Below are 19,709 nucleotides of genomic sequence, written 5' to 3'. Positions count from 1 at the left end.
CCCTTGGTCACAGTCAGTAGACTTTTCATCTTCATGATAGATGATCTCCGAGTTGGATAAATCTCCTTAAATGACTCCTGTTGAAATTGGAGTCACTTCCCAATGTTCATTGCAACTAACAGTTGTAATATGTAATGTTGCAATTGGGCTCAGTGAAAGATGTCCATTTTGACTTCTTTACATGTTGGCATGTCTAACTGTTGTGACTTTTGGTGTAAAATATCCATTATTAAAACTGGAACCTCTTGAATACAGATAGCTTGTAGCATCTTCAAATTATATAGATGACATCCAAAAGGTAAATGCCCGTGTATATGGAGTTGAGACTTCAGGCTGCATTTCCAGAGTTGCCTTGTGGTTAAGCCCACGGGGATGTAGGGTTTAGTTGTCCAAAAGAAATGTAGCCACTATTCCTACTCCTCATTTTAGGATTATGTTTCAGAATTTTTTTGCGCCACCATTTTTTTGCTTTGAGATTCAGACTCTAGTTTTGAACCTGAGACTTTCAGATCAAAGCCATATTCTGCCTAACTGAAGATTCTTTCTTTGTCTGACCTATAATATATGACAAGGTAAATTTTTTTTTCTGTTCCTCAGCTGAAGCATATGCTTCCTTTATGTGCTCCCATGACATTTTTTCTCTTCTCATCCCTCATCTGAGTCCAGTTCTTTTCTTTTAATTGCTTGCTGTCCAGTTCATTCATGTTAGTTGAGTTTTCCTTATTGAGCCTGATTGCAAGAAATAAGGATAGAAAGTGTTCTCTGTTTTTGAAGATTATCTACACACCCTTGGAACAATATGCTTATTAAAATATTTGGTTTTGTCTGTTGTGCACTAGCCCATGTTTTTTTAATTTTGCCTTTTAGGGCTTGCTGCTAACTAATGTTTATGAAAATTGAAGAAACTGGTCACTCTAGCCCCACTAGTGGTATAGAACAGTGATTTGTATCAGCTTTTACATGCATCAAAATGAGGCATTCTCTTCCCAGCACTGATGCCTGCAACTTAAAGTGGCCTCAAATGTGACTTATTTGTCCACTAAATGCATTCATCTACTTATAGAGGAGTCAGTGGTGGTATAGAAGTATGTCTGGTGGGTTCCTGTCGCCTTCCTGTAGTCTTTCCTTTGGTTTAGCTCCTTTGTGGACTTTGAATCTTCTAAAGAGCATGTGCCCTATTCAGTGATCCACTGCTCTGTCTGTTACCTGCCTTTCAGGTTGTCTTTCTTGTGGAAATTGGCTCCAATAGCAGCGTGGGAGTTGTTCTTTCTTGCTCCCTTTTTGCTGCTTTTTCCACAAGGACAAAGATTTTCCTTGGTTCTGTTAAGAGATTTGTTTTTAATTGAAAATAATATCCAAGTTTTACCTACTGCAAGAGATCCATTTCTATGCTTTGTTCATCTCCTAGATCACAAAATGAAAAGCTCTGACATACCTTAGGTTTTTGGAGAGCACTTCAATTTTGTTTGGACTGTTCACAGCTGTTCCATAAACTGGAATTTTTTTTGTGTGCCTTTGTTAGTAAAAGGGCAAACGCATCAATCCAGTGCTAGCAAAGAATGATCTAGTATCACCTATTATGTTCTGTTCCTTGAGCATTTCTTAGTACTTATACCAATTAGGATAAAAATAGTCTGGCTCATATAATAAGGTGAAGACTTAACTGGACAAGAGAGACATATCACCAAATTTTCACTATACCCCCTGGCAGCTATCCCTGGCTTTTCTCCCCCTTTTTATTCAGTGGAAATTCTGAAATCTGGGCTCAGCAGGACCGGAATTACCACATGCAGTTTCTATTTTGTGGTGATCTTCAATAAGCAAACAATATTAAATTCCTTTTCTTTGAAAGATGGGTCCAGCAATTTAAAATGCAGTGGTACTTGGCTTTGGAAGCTACTCTTCCTCCCACTCCCTTAATTGTACTGCAGTAGCTCAGGCTTGTTGATCTTCAGGGCAAATCACAAAGCCTATTTATTCACTTAAGCCATTGGGTAAGAAGAAGCTTCATGAGGGCTTATGTTTATGGGGAGAAAAGTGTAGTTGGGTGTGGGTTAGCTGATGGTTTTATTCACTTTTTGGTAAATTCGTAGTAAAAGCTGCTAAAGTATTTGGGGGGTGGGTGTATATGCGTATGTAGAGCTAAAACTTAAAATATTTATATCAGCTCCACATAAGTACAGAGGGGTGAAAAATCAATGCTTGCTAAATGATTACAGTGGATGAGAAGCTGGATATGAGTCAGCAGTGTGCCCTTGTTGCCAAGAAGGCTAACGGCATATTGGGCTACATTAGTAGGAGCGCTGCCAGCAGATCAAGTGAAGTGATTATTCCCCTGTATTCAGCACTGGTGAGTCCATATCTGGAGGATTGCATCCAGTTTTGCCCCCCCCCCACTACAGAAAGGATGTGGACAAATTGGAGAGAGTCCAGCGGAGGGCGATGAAAATGATTAGGAGGCTGGGGCACATGACTTACGAGGAGAGGCTGAGGGAACTGGGGTTATTTAGTCTGCAGAAGAGAAGAGAGAGGGGGGATTTGATAGCAGCCTTCAACTACCTGAAGGGGAGTTCCAAAGAGGATGGAGCTCAGCTGTTCTCAGTGGTGGCAGATGGCAGAACAAGGAGTAATGGTCTCAAGTTGCAGTGGCGGAGGTTTAGGTTGGATATTCGGAAAAACTATTTCACTAGGAGGGTGGTGAAGCACTGGAATGGGTTACCTAGGGAGGTGGTGGAATCTCCATCCTTAGAGGTTTTTAAGGCCCAGCTTACCAAAGCCCTGGCTGGGATGATTAAGTTGGGATTTGTCCTGTTTTGAGCAGGGGGTTGGACTAGATGACCTCCTGAGGTCTCTTCCAACCCTAATCTTCTATGATTCTATGAAAAGGACAAGCATATAAAGATTGTGGTGGTATACCTAATGTAATGGACATTTACTGTTCCCCACAAAGTGTATAGGTGAAATGTAGACCAGGTGACTGGGTCATTTCCATATAAAAACTCTTTCTTAGGTCAGAGAAGACTTCCCTATTCAGCGGGACCTGGAATCCATGCAGAGTGAACTAAATACATAGAAGTATTTGGCACAGTAATTTGTGAAACTTTTCCCAGCACTGTTGTCTTAGCTGAGAACTGTGTTTGTTCAGGCAGACCTGAAGAAGAGCTCTCCGTAAATTTGGAAGCTTATCTCGCTCGCCAAACAGAATTCGGTCCAGTAGAAGACATTACCTCATCCACCTTGTGTCTCTAATATCCTGGGACCAGCACAGCTACAACACTGCATACAACTCTATACTAACAGTTTTTGCTATCCACTCACAAGAAAGCCATGTGGAGTTGTCATTTGTAGTTGTACAAAACAGAATATGCTGTCTCCTTGGTGGGAAGAGAAATCCTAGGTACAATAGATTCTGCTTAATAGCAATCTGGATCTAGGCAATTTCCAGTCAGTAGCAGCATTTTGTCAGGAACCAATCCTGTCCCACCGACTTTAACATTAATGGGATTTGGATATTGGCAATGGTGTGCGGCTTATTATCATGTTTTGAAAGAAAGGTCCCAGCTGCAGGCAGGGAATGATGTGCTGGCGTGTGCCTTCCCTGGTTGCTGCCCTGCAAACCTGCTTGCACACAGCGACATGGTACATTTCCTTTCGCTCTCCAGGCTGCGCCATGCCAGGGGGCTGCATCTCAGGAAGGAAGTGCTGGGACATGCTGACCCCTGACCCCCAGAGAGCACAGGGAGAGGTGTGATGCAACTTTACAAGCCCCCATTCTCCCACTCGCCGTAGAAAGCCTCAGTACCTGGGGTGCAGCCCTCACTCCCTGCTGCTGTACTGCCTGGCCCGTAGGCAGGTTTGCAGAGCTGCACCCAGAGAAGGTATGTCACAACACTTCCTTCCCTGGTTGCAGTGACAAACCTGCCTTCTGCTTATTAGCAACTGCTGGATAATTGCAACTTCTTGCTGGCAACTGAGGGGTCGCCAATAAGTGGTGTCAGAGGTTCTCTGAACATGAGCTGAAAATAATATCTGAGGACAGGTGCATCCTCTCCCCGCACCAGCTCCTTTTATACCTATTGTATTGAGCTTCTCTTTAGGCAGATGGGATAGTTCACCATTACCAATAGCGTTTAGATCCTGTCATGATGAGCACTACAGGAACCTATCAGATGACTCCTCAGTCATTCTTTTTCCTGTTGAACTTGGTGTCTAATTTTGAGCCAGCAAGTTGTCTGGGGCAGAAAGGCAAAAGGTCACTTGTAGAATGTGCTTTTTGAACCCTGTGTGTGTCCCTAACTTAAGCCATAACGAGAAATGTATTCATCTTTGGTTTCCCATGAAATGGAAACCAAATAAATTGGACTTCCCCCTAACAGAAACTATACTTCCTTCCCTCCTAAGCCAAAATGAGTCCCCTCTGAATCAATCTGATCCATTCCTTTGAAGATCTTCTTCTCCTTGCAAGTGGAGGAGACTCGCTTGCTATGCCTCCCTCCTCTTAGTTAGTTAGCCGTCCTTTGATTAGTGAGCTTCTTAGGTCTCCTTGCTAGATATACTGTACCGTAAGCTAGCCATCTTCTTGCATGATGCCTCTCTTGCAGGGTTCTGGGCCAAGAGGAGTCCATGAACACTCAGTGAAGTGTTCTGGGATACATTTAGATGAAAGGTGCTACCAAATGTAAATGGCAGCTCATTACTGGAGACACTCTCAAGGTTGACTGACCCATATTTTCTGTTTAACAAATGTATATTTACTTTCACCCATTTCTTCTGAACTTAAGATGTTGTGGTTTTCCTGTCCAGCCAGTGCTACAGGAGGCTTACTAGAACACAAATTGCTACCTTGAGGCAACTCTATGAAAAACTCCCATAGTTCCTTTGTTACTACACTTTCATCTTCAGCCATGGTTGAACTCTGTGCTATGCTGGTATGTTCCCATATGAGTTACTCAGCTGGCAGTATACTGCCCCGCATAGAAATAAGCAGGGACTGAGGGAAAGTACCAATGGGCCCATTAGTCTGTTAGCAGTCTGCATGGTTTAACTTAGCTTCTAGATCCAAGAGCAGCCAGGTAGCTGTGTCCAGAGTGGATAGAGGTGTTGGAACTTCTCTGAAAATGAGCTGAAAACAATATGAGGACAGGTGCACCCTCTCCCCACACCTGCTCTTTTATACCTACATTCAGTCTCCACAAGCTTGGGTACTACTGAAATGCATCTGATATGCATCTGAGGAAGTGAGCTGTAGCTCACGAAAGCTTATGCTCTAATAAATTGGTTAGTCTCTAAGGTGCCACAAGTCCTCCTGTTCTTTTTGCGAATACAGACTGACACGGCTGTTACTCTGAAACCTGGTACTACTGAAGTCTGCTCCAAAAATGTGTATTGGTGCAGTGATGCACTTCCTCTGAAGGTCTTTTGTGGATGGGGATGTGGGTGTATATTAATTATTAGATCATTGCTTTGCTTACATTTTTAAAGGGGTCTCTCTCTCCTTTTTTTGGGTTGCAATCCAACTCCAGAAGGTAAGACTCACTGCTAATGTTCTAAAGCTACTATTATATGTGAGCTTAATTGAATTTAATTCACAGCTTCATAATTAAGCCTTAATTAAGAAACCAACCAGCTTGCTTCACGCACAGGTCTATAAGCAGAGAGGTAGCTGTATAATTAGCGTTAAAGCTTTCACTAGTTGAATCTACCTTTTTGTGCATGCTGTTTGCATTAGCACTAGAGTGCAATGCAAATTTGAAACCTAATCTGCTTGTGAAGTGTGTGGAAGATGTCAATTAAGTTAACAGCATGGGAATGCTTAGTATCTTACAAATTAACATTAGAACTGTTTGTGAACCTGAAATGTGTGATCAAAAGCTTGATTTGCATGACAGTGTATTTATGTGCACTTTTGTTTTGGTGCTTTTTGGAGGAGGTTTGTCTTGTTCTGTGTGAAATAAGTTTAACACATGCTTTATAACTTATTTTTTTAACATTCCCAGCTTTTTCTGAATTGTAACTGTACATTCTAGAGTTTGGTAGTTAGTACAAACAGTATCAATTCTTAAAATGCATCTATGCTCAGATATTCCAATAAATAGACAAATTAAACTGCATTTTTAATCAAATGGTTCACCTCAAGTTTTCTGTGTGCTCCAGTTTTGAATGCAAAAAATGTTAGGGAGGGAAACTGAAAACACTCTTCATATCTATGTAACTCAGATGCAAAAACACAGAGTGAAGGAGGGGAAATTAATTAAAAAAAATAAAGCTAGCAGTATTCAAAAGCAAAAACTGAAAAAAATCCCAATTTGCAGCGATTATGTGTAATGAATGTCTACATATTCATTACTCTGACATATTTTATATTAAGGTTCCATTTATAAATAGAGCTAATGTTTAATAGATGTCATGGTTAATTTAGTCCAACAGGTGAGTTGCTTATGGCCATCTACAACACTGCAGATCTGTAACATATACTGCTCATGTCTGTAAGATGTTTATAACCTCAATTATCTGTTATAAACCATTTCTAAATAAAGTGTGGACTATTAGTCCAATAAACAAATTCCCCCTGGGTTGAAATTTTCCATGGAGCTATGTTATCGTTGTGCAAACATATACACATTTAGAAACAAAAACCATTTTTGGGCATGTTTCAACCAGAAACCTTGTTCACATAAAACTTTGATGAACCAGTTTTCTTGAAACTTGGTTTTCTTTAATCTCATTGAGATCATTGAGGCATGTATGCACAACAGGAATTTGTTAGGCTTCTCTGTTTGATTTTAATTTTTTTAGAATGTTTAGTATGCCTTAATCTAAACTAACAAAGATTTAAATTTGGCCACTCTAGCAAAATATCAGGATGTCCATAACTCACCTGAATAGTCAAGTCATTTAGAGGAATGAGCAGAGGGCTGAGAGCCCAGAACTCCTCAGTACTTTTTCTCATTTCTATTACTGAGTGCCCTTTGCAGTTTGTCCTTCTGTAGCATATTATAAATGCTATTTAGTTAACCCTCACAGCAACTCCCCCTCCCCCCCCAAATATATTTTTATTTAAATTTTTCAGATAGAGAAGTTATCTTATTATTATACTGGATGTTGATTCTCTCTTCTTTGAATTCTTAACCTTTTCATTAATGAATTGGAGGAGGCGATAAGGAACATGTTAAATTTTCAGAAGATATTATTAAGTGAGGGAAATTGGGATATTTGAAGGCTACCAAATAAACTTCCAAGCTGATGCAGATAAGTCCAGTACACGCTATCATAGTTCAGGCATGAGTGTTGGGGGAAAGTGGTTATAAGTAGCAATGGAAATTAGCAAATGTGTCAATGGAAGCTAATACATTCAGTACACAACTATTCAATGGGCATGATAAACTTTGAAAGCAATAATCCTGAAGAAGAGACTGCAAGCAGAAATTTATTTAACATAGTGCCTAATATACATGGAGCTTCACAAACACACACAAGATACCTGTCCAAAGAATTGATAAATATGGTACGCTGGGGAATAGTTAACACACGAGAATGAGTGTAGACACACAGAAATAATGAATAACAGTGGCTATGAGCAAGGCCCCAGTGTTCTCTAAAATGATGTGGAAACTGCCATGGATAAAACACTGGCTTCTAAAAATGAAAAACTGTAGCACTTTGGCAACATTGTGAATGCTTCTGTGTGCATACATACTCTTTCAGGCTGGACATTGCACTTGGTACAGTTGCTAGATGTGCTGTGTTGGCCTCAATTTCCTCAGGATGTTGTTATACTTTATAGATGTTGCTTAGGTGCTTCAGTTGTTGTTGTGTCTTATAAACTTTGGACAAGTAACGAGATGTACTTGTATACTGTTGCTCTTCCTGCTTGTTAATAAAGGTAGTTCAGAGTTGGCTCTGTGTGTTTGCCTCAATCTGCAATGTCTCACCAAGGAATCCTAAAGGTGCTACAATGAAGGACACAAATGGGATAGCTGGAAAGTAATCTAGGTTAACACTTCCTTAAACAGTTAAGATGGCAGACACAGAAATGCTTTGAAGCTTTTTATTATGAACTGAAGATCTTTCTGGATCTCGACACAATGCCTGAGCATACTGGCTGTGTGGATCAGTCTGACTAATTCTGTAGGGAATTATATATTGAAAGACTAGAGTAGTCCTTTGCTGCTAGAAGTTTAGCAGGTAACAGAGGTACCACCCCTTTTGAGCTTTATAAGAAGTGAAACTTATGAGAACTATTGCATATGCCCACAGCATTAGTAAAGCCAAAAGGGTAGTTAGAGACGTAAGGTATAATTGCCATTTTACAAACAAATTTGTTTCCAAAAGCTCTCCAGAAAACCTGTCCAGTTTCATAAACTGAATCTGCAGACTGCAGAATCCATGGCTACATCCACTGCTGCTACTCTGAAACATGGCTACATTTGGGACAGAACTCGGATCACTGGGCTCAATGCAGGAGTAACTGGATAAAATTCTAGGGCCTGTGTTATATAGAAAGTCAGACTGTAATCTAGTGGTCCTTTCAGTCCTTAAGATATAGGTCTTTGGACTTGGAGTCGGGAGACCTGGATTAAATTTCTGGCTCTATTACTGGCCTGCTATGTGAGTGGGGCAAGTCACTTCATGTATCTGTGCCTCTGTTTCCCCTCCCAGCCATGTTCTTATCGATACAGACAGTAAGTTCTCGAGAGCAGGGACTGTCTCTCACTATGTGTTAGCATAGTACCTAGCAGAATGGGGCCCCCATTTCAATTGAGGCCTGTAGGCACTACAGCAGTATAACAGTTCAGTAAAAATCCTAACTGACTCTCCATTTTGTATTCAATTTGTGTGTTATCTTAACCTATGCTGCAAGTGTTTTGGGAGGCTGTCTCTTCCTATGTGTTTGTACAACACCCAGCACAATGGAACCCAGATCTGTTTGGGGACTCTGCATGCTACTGTAATAGAAATGAATGATGATTAACTACTAAACTGTCTTATCTCTATAACTATAGCACTTAATGTGTTAATGTATAATTCTGGAGTGCATATGTGCTGGCTGAACCTCCTGTGTACTGTCTTCTGCCCCAGATTTCCCCTCTTATCCCTATCCCAAATGGAGCCAGGGGTGGGGAGGTACAGGCTAACTTAACAAAATTAGCCTTGTAGAAGTAAACTTTTATAGTAAAGTTTATTCACTACAGATTAAAAGATGAAAGATGTATCTGATCTGGAATGTTGAATCAGTTTACAGTTTGAGTAGTACTTCTGTATAGGAGTGGTGGGGGACTGGAAGATAGAAGCGTCTTATCCGTACTTAATTCTTGCAGTGTTTTTTATATGTAGATCTCAAAATTGTTTACCATAGGGGGTAAGTATCATCTCTATTTTACAGAAAAGATAAGTGACCTACCTGAGCTCACATGCCTAATCTGTGGTAGCTTTGGGAATAGAAGCCAGGTCACTTGACTCCTTGTCTCATGCCCTATCCACCCAACTTTTCTGCCTGCAAACTTAGAATAGTATGACGTGTAAATTGCACAGGGGAAAAAGCAGCATTAGCAGGGGAAAAGCACCCATATGGGTCTCCCTGTTTCAGTTCTAGTGGCCCAGAATTAAGGATCCAAACACCATATACTAGTTTTCTTGGTGGGCAACGTTTCATAGTTCCTCTCCCTTCTTTATCCCTCATCTCTTATTTCATTACAGTGCATAATTATACACACACACGTACAGCTTTTGGTATTTCTCCACCTGGCATTTTTCCACATAGCATACAGCTCACAGCAAATCCAAGAATAAATTCCTAATAGTGATCTGAATATTTATCTGTTTTTGAAACTAAGTTTGACTGCTCTGAAGCTAGCCTCCCACCCGAGTTTCAGCCTTATGCCCACCTTCTCTCCTCTGCTAACCCCACAAAAGCCCCAGTTGAGGTTATTGTAGCTATTTGTCTCCCATTTTTGGCTCCACTACAATATAGCAAGCCAGTGTCTCTCCTCTGCTCCCAACTCAAGGAAAACTGAACAGGAGCAGATCAATCCTGAAGAATCAATCCTGAAGCACTTGCATGAGAGGAAAGTGATCAGGAACAGCCAGCATGGATTCACCAAGGGAAGGTCATGCCTGACTAATCTAATCGCCTTTTATGATGAGATTACTGGTTCTGTGGATGAAGGGAAAGCAGTGGATGTATTGTTTCTTGACTTTAGCAAAGCTTTTGACACGGTCTCCCATAGTATTCTTGTCAGCAAGTTAAGGAAGTATGGGCTGGATGAATGCACCATAAGGTGGGTAGAAAGCTGGCTAAATTGTCGGGCTCAACGGGTAGTGATCAATGGCTCCATGTCTAGTTGGCAGCCGGTATCAAGTGGAGTGCCCCAGGGGTCGGTCCTGGGGCCGGTTTTATTCAATATCTTCATAAATGATCTGGAGGATGGTGTGGATTGCACTCTCAGCAAATTTGCGGATGATACTAAACTGGGAGGAGTGGTAGATACGCTGGAGGGGAGGGATAGGATACAGAAGGACCTAGACCAATTGGAAGATTGGGCCAAAAGGAATCTGATGAGGTTCAATAAGGATAAGTGCAGGGTCCTGCACTTAGGACGGAAGAACCCAATGCACAGCTACAGACTAGGGACCGAATGGCTAGGCAGCAGTTCTGCAGAAAAGGACCTAGGGGTGACAGTGGACGAGAAGCTGGATATGAGTCAGCAGTGTGCCCTTGTTGCCAAGAAGGCCAATGGCATTTTGGGATGTATAAGTAGGGGCATAGCGAGCAGATCGAGGGACGTGATCGTTCCCCTCTATTTGACATTGGTGAGGCCTCATCTGGAGTACTGTGTCCAGTTTTGGGCCCCACACTTCAAGAAGGATGTGGATAAATTGGAGAGAGTCCAGCGAAGGGCAACAAAAATGATTAGGGGACTGGAACACATGAGTTATGAGGAGAGGCTGAGGGAGCTGGGATTGTTTAGCCTGCAGAAGAGAAGAATGAGGGGGGATTTGATAGCTGCTTTCAACTACCTGAAAGGGGGTTCCAAAGAGGATGGCTCTAGACTGTTCTCAATGGTAGCAGATGACAGAACGAGGAGTAATGGTCTCAAGTTGCAGTGGGGGAGGTTTAGATTGGATATTAGGAAAAACCTTTTCACTAAGAGGGTGGTGAAACACTGGAATGCGTTACCTAGGGAGGTGGTAGAATCTCCTTCCTTAGAGGTTTTTAAGGTCAGGCTTGACAAAGCCCTGGCTGGGATGATTTAACTGGGAATTGGTCCTGCTTTGAGCAGGGGGTTGGACTAGATGACCTTCTGGGGTCCCTTCCAACCCTGATATTCTATGATTCTATGATTCTAAGTTTGAGCATTGGCCTGCTAAACCCAGGGCTGTGAGTTCAATCCTCAAGGGGGCCACTTAGGGATCTGGGCGAAAAATTGGGGATTGGTCCTGCTTTGAGCACGGGGTTGGACTAGATGACCTCTTGAGGTCCCTTCCAACCCTGATATTCTATGATTCTAAGTTCTTTCTCTCTCGCTCTCTGCATCTAACTAGACTTTGTACTACTTTCTCCTACAGATTTTCTAATTTCACTGTTTGAAGGTGAAGGATATTAATAAATTAGGGTGTTTAAAAACAAAGCCGTCCATGGGTATATTTACTTCATTAGCTCAGGATTTGAAGAGAGGGTCTGAGATGTTAAATTTGGCAGGAATCTTTCCCCCTGGACTGGGACAAGTGCATATTGAATCGGTCCTAACATTGCTTGGACATAGCAACTTCAGCTCTTCTCCCCGCTGGGGCTGGATTCACTCCACCTCTGCATGCTTTACAGTTTGACTGTTAAAGGCAGTGAGAGACCATTAGTGTCTCACTCCTGTTTCTCAGCAAATGACTAATAGGACTAATATTGACCAAGTAAACATCATCTTTAGTAGTGTTCCTTCAACGTTGGAGGCTAATCCTGTGCTTTTGTTTTCAGTGGGACTTCTCCTCTTGCATGTCTGAATGCTATGCTGCATACAAACTCCCGAGGGGAAGAGGGCATTTTCTATAAGGTCCCAGGGAGAATGGGAGTGTACACACTGAAGGTAAGTGTCTCAGCTGGAAGAACTCTCTTTAAAATCTTTAGTGAACTTTTAGCCATTTTAATAAGTGGTGGATTGATAGCCCTGAAGAGTGAAATGCTCCTCATCCAATGATCTTCAACAGCATAAGCAATTGCAATAGAAGCTTCCCCAGTGTGCCTCAAACCTGATGTTGAGGGACCATCTCCAAATGAGAAGGATGTTTACTCTTCATGCCTTAGCAGTCCTTCACCTCTCTGCTGAGACTGAAAATAAGGGGTGCCAACTCTTGCTAATGGTGATGTTAATTTGCTGATATCAATTCCTGTTCCCTAGGAACAAGGCTGACACATTCACTGAATGTAGCCCATTTATTAGCCATCAAGTGATAACTTTGTCACCATTAATCTGGATTTGTACCTAGGCTGAAGAATTCCTTCTTCCATTACCAATTGACTCAAACCATCCAGTCCCCCAGCTGGGGAACTTATTAAAAAGGGAACCCTAGGATTATTTTATTTGGAATCAGTCTAATTTGTAAACTATTAAAATCTTTATTTGAAATCTTGTTTTCCAATAACACTACTGAATTAACCAGCCTCTGGCACCGCTATAGATTTTTCCATAGATTAAATGTGAAAACTCACTCCCTTTGTTTAATCACCTATATGTAACCAGAGAATGGCACCTGTGTGTAATGTATGGACTTGAGTTTGGGGGAAATATGCTGGAGGTCTCAGGCATCCATTAGTAAATCGTCAGTAGAGTTTTTAAAAATTACAGATAATATTCTAAACACAGAATATATTGCATTCAGCATGAAGTAACTCTATTTTGGACATCATTATGGCAGGTAAGGATGAACTGATCATTGGACTGGAAGCAGGTGGTTACCTAGAGACCAGTGATCGTGACCTGATTTATCTTCAGTATAGGCAAACACAGGAGAGGACCACCAAGAATACATATATAATTATATAATATATATAAACTTACCATTTATATGTACTTGGTGCCTTTAAAATGGCAAGTTTCCTACAGCTGAGGAAAATTATGAGCAAAATTGATCAGGAGGAAAAATTTTAACAGAAATATGTAATTGAGAGTTGGGAGGAATTAAAGAAGAGTTTATTAGATGGCCCGACAGTCTCAATTACACGTTCAAGAAAAAGGACAACTTTAGCTAAGAGCCCATCATGCTAGCAGGGACAGTGAAGGCAGCGATTAGAATTAAAAAAGCAATGTATAACAAATTGAAAAAGGAGAAGTAGACATCAATGTATGTAAACTAAAAGTTCTTCTGGTGCTTGTCTAAATCTAGATATTTCTATAATAAACACTATTCTTGGCACGCATGCGCTTAAGATCAGAATCTTTTGGCAGCCACACATGTTCTTGTGCTCCTGTACCAAAGGCATGAAGGGCAGAGCAGCCCAACTGCTACTCACTTCCTTCCTGTTATCCGTAACGGTGAGACAGGGCTGCACGGTGTCCGCATCTTGATGCATCTCTTTTAGCTGTTCTATTGTTTTGTAAATATTAATGTTAGTTTAGGAATAGTTAGTTCTTATTCAGGTGATTGCACATGTCCATTCCATTTCAGTATGTGCACACCCAGTGCACTGTTGGAGATTTTTGTCCTCAGCGGTACCCATCAGGGTGGCACATGTGCCCTCTGCTGTCTCATGCCACTGCATATGGTATAAAGGAAAGAGCCTCCCCCACCCCACTCCTTCGTACTGGTTGTGACCGTTGTTGGAGCGTTGTTAGCTACTGCAAGGTTCCCCTCTGTCTGTATATAGGTGGTGCTCAAGTTTAGTCATAGTGTGCGTTAAGTAAGCAATAGTATTAAGTTTTCTTTAATAAAGTGAGGTTTTTCTGTGCTCTTTGATTCCCTTTGGTACTGGTTTTGGTGCTGCGGCATGCCTCAGTCACCAGGCTCAAGACCTGCGAGTCCTGCAAGAATCTGATATGAGTGAGCAACCTCAGTCCAGTTGCTGCTTCAGGGTCTTTAAACAAAGAATCAAAAAAGACAAGGAGACCAGACTTAAATTTCTTCTGATGGTCATCCCTGCTCCCATCCTCGGAGCTTTTCTGCTTGGAGCAGGTGCAGGAAGGCTCCTCTTGTTTTGGTGGAACCCCAATGCAAGTCACTCTCCCTGAGAATGAGGAAGAGGCACCCAGAACATAGCTTCAAAGGACTCAGTATCTGGGCAATCAAGTTCCCAGGCACCTAAGTCCAGCAAGCATGCTGAAAAAGATGATGGAGTGCACTCAAGGCCATGGCATTCCCAAGGCAATAATCTACTCAGGTGGGACCTGAGAACAGGTCCTGTTGAGACCAGACCCTGAAGCAGAACCATCTAGTTCAACAGTGCTGTCCTTGTCGACTCAGCAGCAAGGTACTATCCTGGTGCCGTCAACTCTGGAAGTTTATGCTATGGCATATGATTTGCTAAATCTCTTGGTACTGGTTGTACTAGGGATCAAGAATCCAGTGGTACGGTTAACTGCTAATAAATATTTCCTGGCTTCTTCATTTCAGCGTTCAGTACTGTGGGCTCCTCTGGACACCTGAGAACCTCATCGTATGGTGCTGTCCAGAGGGAAACCAGTGATGATCTCTTCGATACCATCTTCTCCAGACTAGCAACACCAATACCTGGCACAGACTTAGTTGGGGATTGGTCCTGCTTTGAGCAGGGGGTTGAACTAGATGACCTCCTGAGGTCCCTACCAATCCTGATATTCTATGATTCAGACAGGAACAGGTGTGTCCCCTCTACCCCCACCCCCAAACCACACATATTTGGTCAGATTTGGAGGTCAGCTAATACTTGTCACAGCTACATCACATAGCTCACAACTCTCCTGTGACTGGAGGCTCTGTGGTGGCCAGCAAGTAGAGATCCATGGCCTGGAAGAAATTGGGCTCCAGGGCCTTACCAATGGCCATTTTGGAACCATTGGGGTTTTCCCCCTGCCTCCAGATAGTCTCCGAAACCTTCTTGCTCTACTTCCTTAAGTAGGCATCAAAAGCCATCTCAGCAGGAAACTCCTGATACATGGCTTGATACTGAGTAAGAGGAAATTGCTCTGATGAATCTCCCCTTGGAAGAACCAGAGGAGGCCTCACCACAGCCAGCTTTGGCTTCCTCCTCTTCATTACTCAACAAGGCAGTGGTAGTGGAGGGCTCCTTACTGCCATCTGAAGATTATAGAGCCCATCAGAACCTCTTAAAGAGGGTGGCTTCTGCCTGGGATAGTCAGGTGGATAAGGTTTGAGAGAGGTCCCACAGACTTGTCGACATCTTAACGTTTGGCACTCCCAATTAATAAGGCTATCCAAGAGCCCACCAAAGTGCTGTGGCAAACTCCATCTTCCCTAATGCCTCCTCCTCCCTCCCCCCAGCAGAAAGGTCTGCTCTCCCCTTACAGGAATCTGAACATTTTTACACCCCCTCCCCTGTTGGTGGTCATTGGTGGTTTCAGCTGCAAGCAAGCATAAGCAAGCATCTTACTCAGAAAGCAAAGGATGCAATGAAGCACTATCTGTTTGGCAGAAAACGTTATTCAGCAGCTGGACTGCAGTTCAGGATTGCTAATCAGCAGGCATTGCTGGGTTGCTATGACTTTAACCTCTGGGACAGTATCTTGAAGCTTAAGGATGGATAGTTCCTCACTACGGTGGATGAGAGAAAATTAGTGGCCTGGACCTCACTGAAAGTGGATTTGGATGTTGTGATTCTGCAGTTAGTGCTGGGGTATCGGCCATTATGATGTGCAGATGTTTGTGACTCCAGCCATCTGGTCTCCCTTAGGAGGCCCAACAAACCATCCTGGCTTTTGGTTTTTACACTCGCTGCTTGCTCATCCCAGAAGTAAAAGATCTGACTCATACTAGATCTGTAAAAGTTGAACAAATGCCTAAAGAAAATAGTTTTCCTGGTCACTCTGACTTTCATTAGCCACTCCTTGGATTCTGGTGACCAGGACCCTGCCCTCGACTTAGAGTACATATTTTCATGAGGCAATATGTCAGAGCGACAGGAAATTTCTCCGTGTTTTGGTCAACCAACCCAACTACCATTTTTCAGTCCTGCCTGCACCTCTACATCTTTTCACAAAGCGTATGGCAGTGGTGGTGGTCTTGAGGAAACCAGAAGGTCCACACCTGGACAACTGGCTGGTGAGAGGTTGGTTCAAGACTCAAGTGCTGTCCAACGTGACCACTAGCCAGTCCATCTTTGGAACTGATTAACCCCCTACGGGTAAGTGATTCTGTACCTCTGGCCAAGAGGGATTTGGTGTTACTGCATACATAAAGGTTGTTACCCGTCCCTTTATATTTATGACAGACAATTACAGGAAAAATGTTGCAAAAAGATGTTAACAATAATAAAAATCCACACCAGAAGAATCATGAAACCTGTTGGAACTAACTAGCATCCTTGTGGTAATTCAGGCCAAAATATATATATGGTCATCACTAAAGGGCAGTCTATGCGTGGAACTTTCACTGCCTGTGCTATAACAGTTGTGTGGGGAGACAGGACTTTGGTCTGCAAGGCTGTCATTCTGAGCTTTCAGCACAAAAACACAGATGCGCCCACACATGCGCAGACTGTAATAATTCAGTGAATTTGACATTTGTTTTTACAAGGGACTTAGAGAGCTGCCAGGTCCACTTCTGCGTCAAACTATGTCCGTATATTACTGGTCATTATGGACTTGATCCAAAGCCCACTGAAGTCAGTTGGACTCTTTCCATTGACTTCAGTGGGCTTTGGATCAGGCCCTAGGTCCTCTTCAATAAAGGCACATTCTCCCTTATCCAGGCAGTTAGGCTTTCAACTTAAAACACACTCCTGCTATGAAGCTTAGAAACCCTAGTTTGTCCTTCAAACAGATGGGGAAGCACAAGGAAACAATGAGACCATACTGGACAGTCTGATGAGCCATGGTCTTAGCACACCAGCTGCCCAAACTATTGTAAAGTTTTTTTTAATAGGCATCACTGCAAAAGAGAGTTTTGAGGAGGGATTTAAAGGAGGACAAAGGCTTTGTGGATATTTATGAGGAGCTTCTGCCAAGTGTAAGAGGCAGCCTGGGAGACTACATGAAAGGTGGTTGTTTAAAAATTGAAGTGGGCAATGAAGGCTGGCATCAGTGTTTGGATATGGGAATTGACATCTGGATAGGTAGGAATATGGATTTTAAAAAATAGTCCCATGCAAAATGGTCCCCTCTCCCCTGGAAAAAATGTGAAAGAATTGTGCTAAATTCCCCATCTTAATCAATTACTTTTTATGGCTCATCCGCTATTCTCCTTTTGGTGTCAAGTATGAGGGGGTAGCTGTGTTAGTCTGTTTCCACAAAAACAACAAGGAGTCCGGTGGCATCTTAAAGACTAACAGATTTATTTGGGCATAAGCTTCCACTTCTTCAGTAATCTCTTTGGATTCTAAGTTCATCAGGGGAAGGGATAATGTCCTCTTCCAAGTTGTTTGTAAAGCACTTTGCACACTTTTGATGTTATATAAATAATAGAATGATTATATTGTGTGGTTTGTGTGTTGCGGTTGGGTGGTGGAGGAAGATTTATTATCCTGGGCTAGGTGCTTTCAAACAGACAAGAAATGGCCCCTTTCCCAGGGAAGTTCACAATCTAAGGCCAGACATAGTGGTTAGGGAGCAGGAATACAACCCATAGAGAACTTGTTCAAGAGGGGCTTACATCTGCAGAAGGGAAGGTAATAAATAGTTAAGGTTAGTGGTGTTGGTGAGCAAGGTGGCAGGTGGGGATGTTGGAATGAGAGAGTGACAGGTATGTAAGGAAGGCAGAGCAATTGAATGTGGTGACAGAAAAATATAAAGGGATGGCCGGATGAGTGACAGGCAAGACAGAGGAGTTTAGTGGCAGCGTTTTGTATGAGCTGTTACAGGGCCAGGTGGGGGTGTGAGAAGCCAGAGAAGCGGATTGTCTCTGACGTCACTCTGCTGCATAGAAGAAACCATTGTCAGTGCTTAGTAAATAATACTGAAACTCTTTTCCTTTGAGGTTCTTTTGGTTTCCCGTACATTTTTTCATGGAATTGGAGTAGGTCACATTGACTCCACCTGATTTTCTTTCATTTGCAGAAGGATGTTCCAGACGGATTAAAAGAGCTGTCTGACGGCTCAGAAGAGAGCAGTGACGCGCAGTCAGACTCTCACAGCTCGGAGAACAGTAGCAGCAGCAGGAGTAGCAGTGATGGTGGCAGTAACAAAGACAGGAAGAAAAGCAGATGGAAAAGGAAAGGTAATTTGCCCCTTCAGAAGTGACTTTGCCATGTGTTAGGCCTAAAAGTGTCTGCAAAAAGCACTGAGACTGGTACAGATCACCTGTTGCTTGCTAAAGAAAAACTGCATGAAAAGCATGCTTCCCCCTATCTGGTTCATGTCTGAGCTCACCAGATGAAGGAATGTTTCCTTCATGTTGCACCATGCTCAAGATAGCATTTCCTGGAAAGGCATCTGCATGTAGCAGTTTGTGTTTGGGAGCTCTGTCTGAGTCACAGGCTAGTATGTTAAGCTACAAGCCCAGGCCACAGCAGATATACATCCTCCCCAGTGCAAGCAGACACCAACCTTCCTCCCCTATCCCCTGCATGCAGGAAGACAATGCCTTTAAATTCCAGCCTCACTGGGTGAGACGGGGAATTCCAGCTGCTGGTGAGCGGTGGTAATGCCGGTGAGTAGTGGTGGTGTTGAAAATCTGGGGCTGAAAATTGTCCTGCTTACCTGTCCAAAAAGCATTTGGACTGGCCCTGCTGTAATGTTAGGGGTGCTGGAACAATTTTTATAGTGATGGGGTGCTGAGAGCCATTGAACCAAACCATGAACTCTGTGTTATGATGGAATCCTCTTCCATCCAGGGGGTGCAGCAGCACCCCCCGTGCCCCTAGTTCCAGCACCCATGGGCAGTGTTTTTCTGTCTTGCCATGTCCCATGATACTGGACCCTATTTAAAGCTTGGACATTGCCTAATTTATTACGTGTTCAATGTTTTGTTGAAAATTGATTTATGTACCTTGTCAGTAATTACACACAAATTAAAGAAAACTTAATTGTCCCTTGACTGTCATTTTTTCTCCCAGCAAAGTCATTGGAGTCCAGTGCTGCTGGTGATATCACAAGCAATTCCTGTTTCCACTGTCAAGAGCCGCTACAATGGCTCAATGAAGGTAAGTGGAGGAAATATCATGTTTTACCATCTGTTTTCTCCTAAACCTGATGTTTTCTCCACTTCATGGCGCCATTGCAGCTCCTTCTGTGAACTGAAATATGCCATGCTGTGGAATCATAAGCAGCAGAGACTATATATTGTGGTCGTGTCTAGAGCTCTCATCCAGGCTGAGGCTCCAGTGTGCTAAGCACCGGACAAGCATTTGGTAAATGATACTCGTTCCCCAAAGAGCCTGCATCTAAAAATGTGAGGTGGGGGGACGGAAGGGTAGGACGGGTAACAAAAATAATAGAATTTTTTAGTTCAGACGATCTGGGCGTGCAGTTCTCCGGCAATCAGCGTTCTGATCACAACTACCCACCTGCCTAGCCTGTTTAGGCAAGCTGGTCCTGCTTAGTAGTGTGGACCATGTGTTACTCTTGAGTCTG

The 19,709-nt window shown here is 42.7% G+C and overlaps 1 protein-coding gene across 16 annotated transcripts in view; it reads left to right on the top strand.

Annotated features, from left to right (window-relative positions):
* Nucleotides 1-19,709, top strand: part of ASXL2 (ASXL transcriptional regulator 2) — a 247,197-nt gene that overhangs the window by 99,146 nt on the left and 128,342 nt on the right. For 11 of the 16 annotated variants that reach the window (XM_073335479.1, XM_073335469.1, XM_073335478.1 and 8 more), the window contains 4 exons: nt 10,005-10,277; nt 11,969-12,077; nt 18,195-18,354; nt 19,193-19,279. In XM_073335479.1, coding sequence (XP_073191580.1) covers nt 10,005-10,277; nt 11,969-12,077; nt 18,195-18,354; nt 19,193-19,279 — 629 coding nt within the window. Of the gene's footprint in view, nt 1-5,425; nt 5,526-10,004; nt 10,278-11,968; nt 12,078-18,194; nt 18,355-19,192; nt 19,280-19,709 lie in introns of those variants that run through there. The other 5 variants (XM_073335483.1, XM_073335485.1, XM_073335482.1 and 2 more) reach the window with 3 other exon arrangements.

The sequence above is a fragment of the Lepidochelys kempii genome, chromosome 3 (genome assembly GCF_965140265.1).
Source record: "Lepidochelys kempii isolate rLepKem1 chromosome 3, rLepKem1.hap2, whole genome shotgun sequence".
NCBI classification, from domain to species: Eukaryota; Metazoa; Chordata; order Testudines; family Cheloniidae; genus Lepidochelys; species Lepidochelys kempii.
Note: the sequence above shows the minus strand (reverse complement) of the source record. Positions and strands in the feature narration are given on the sequence as shown.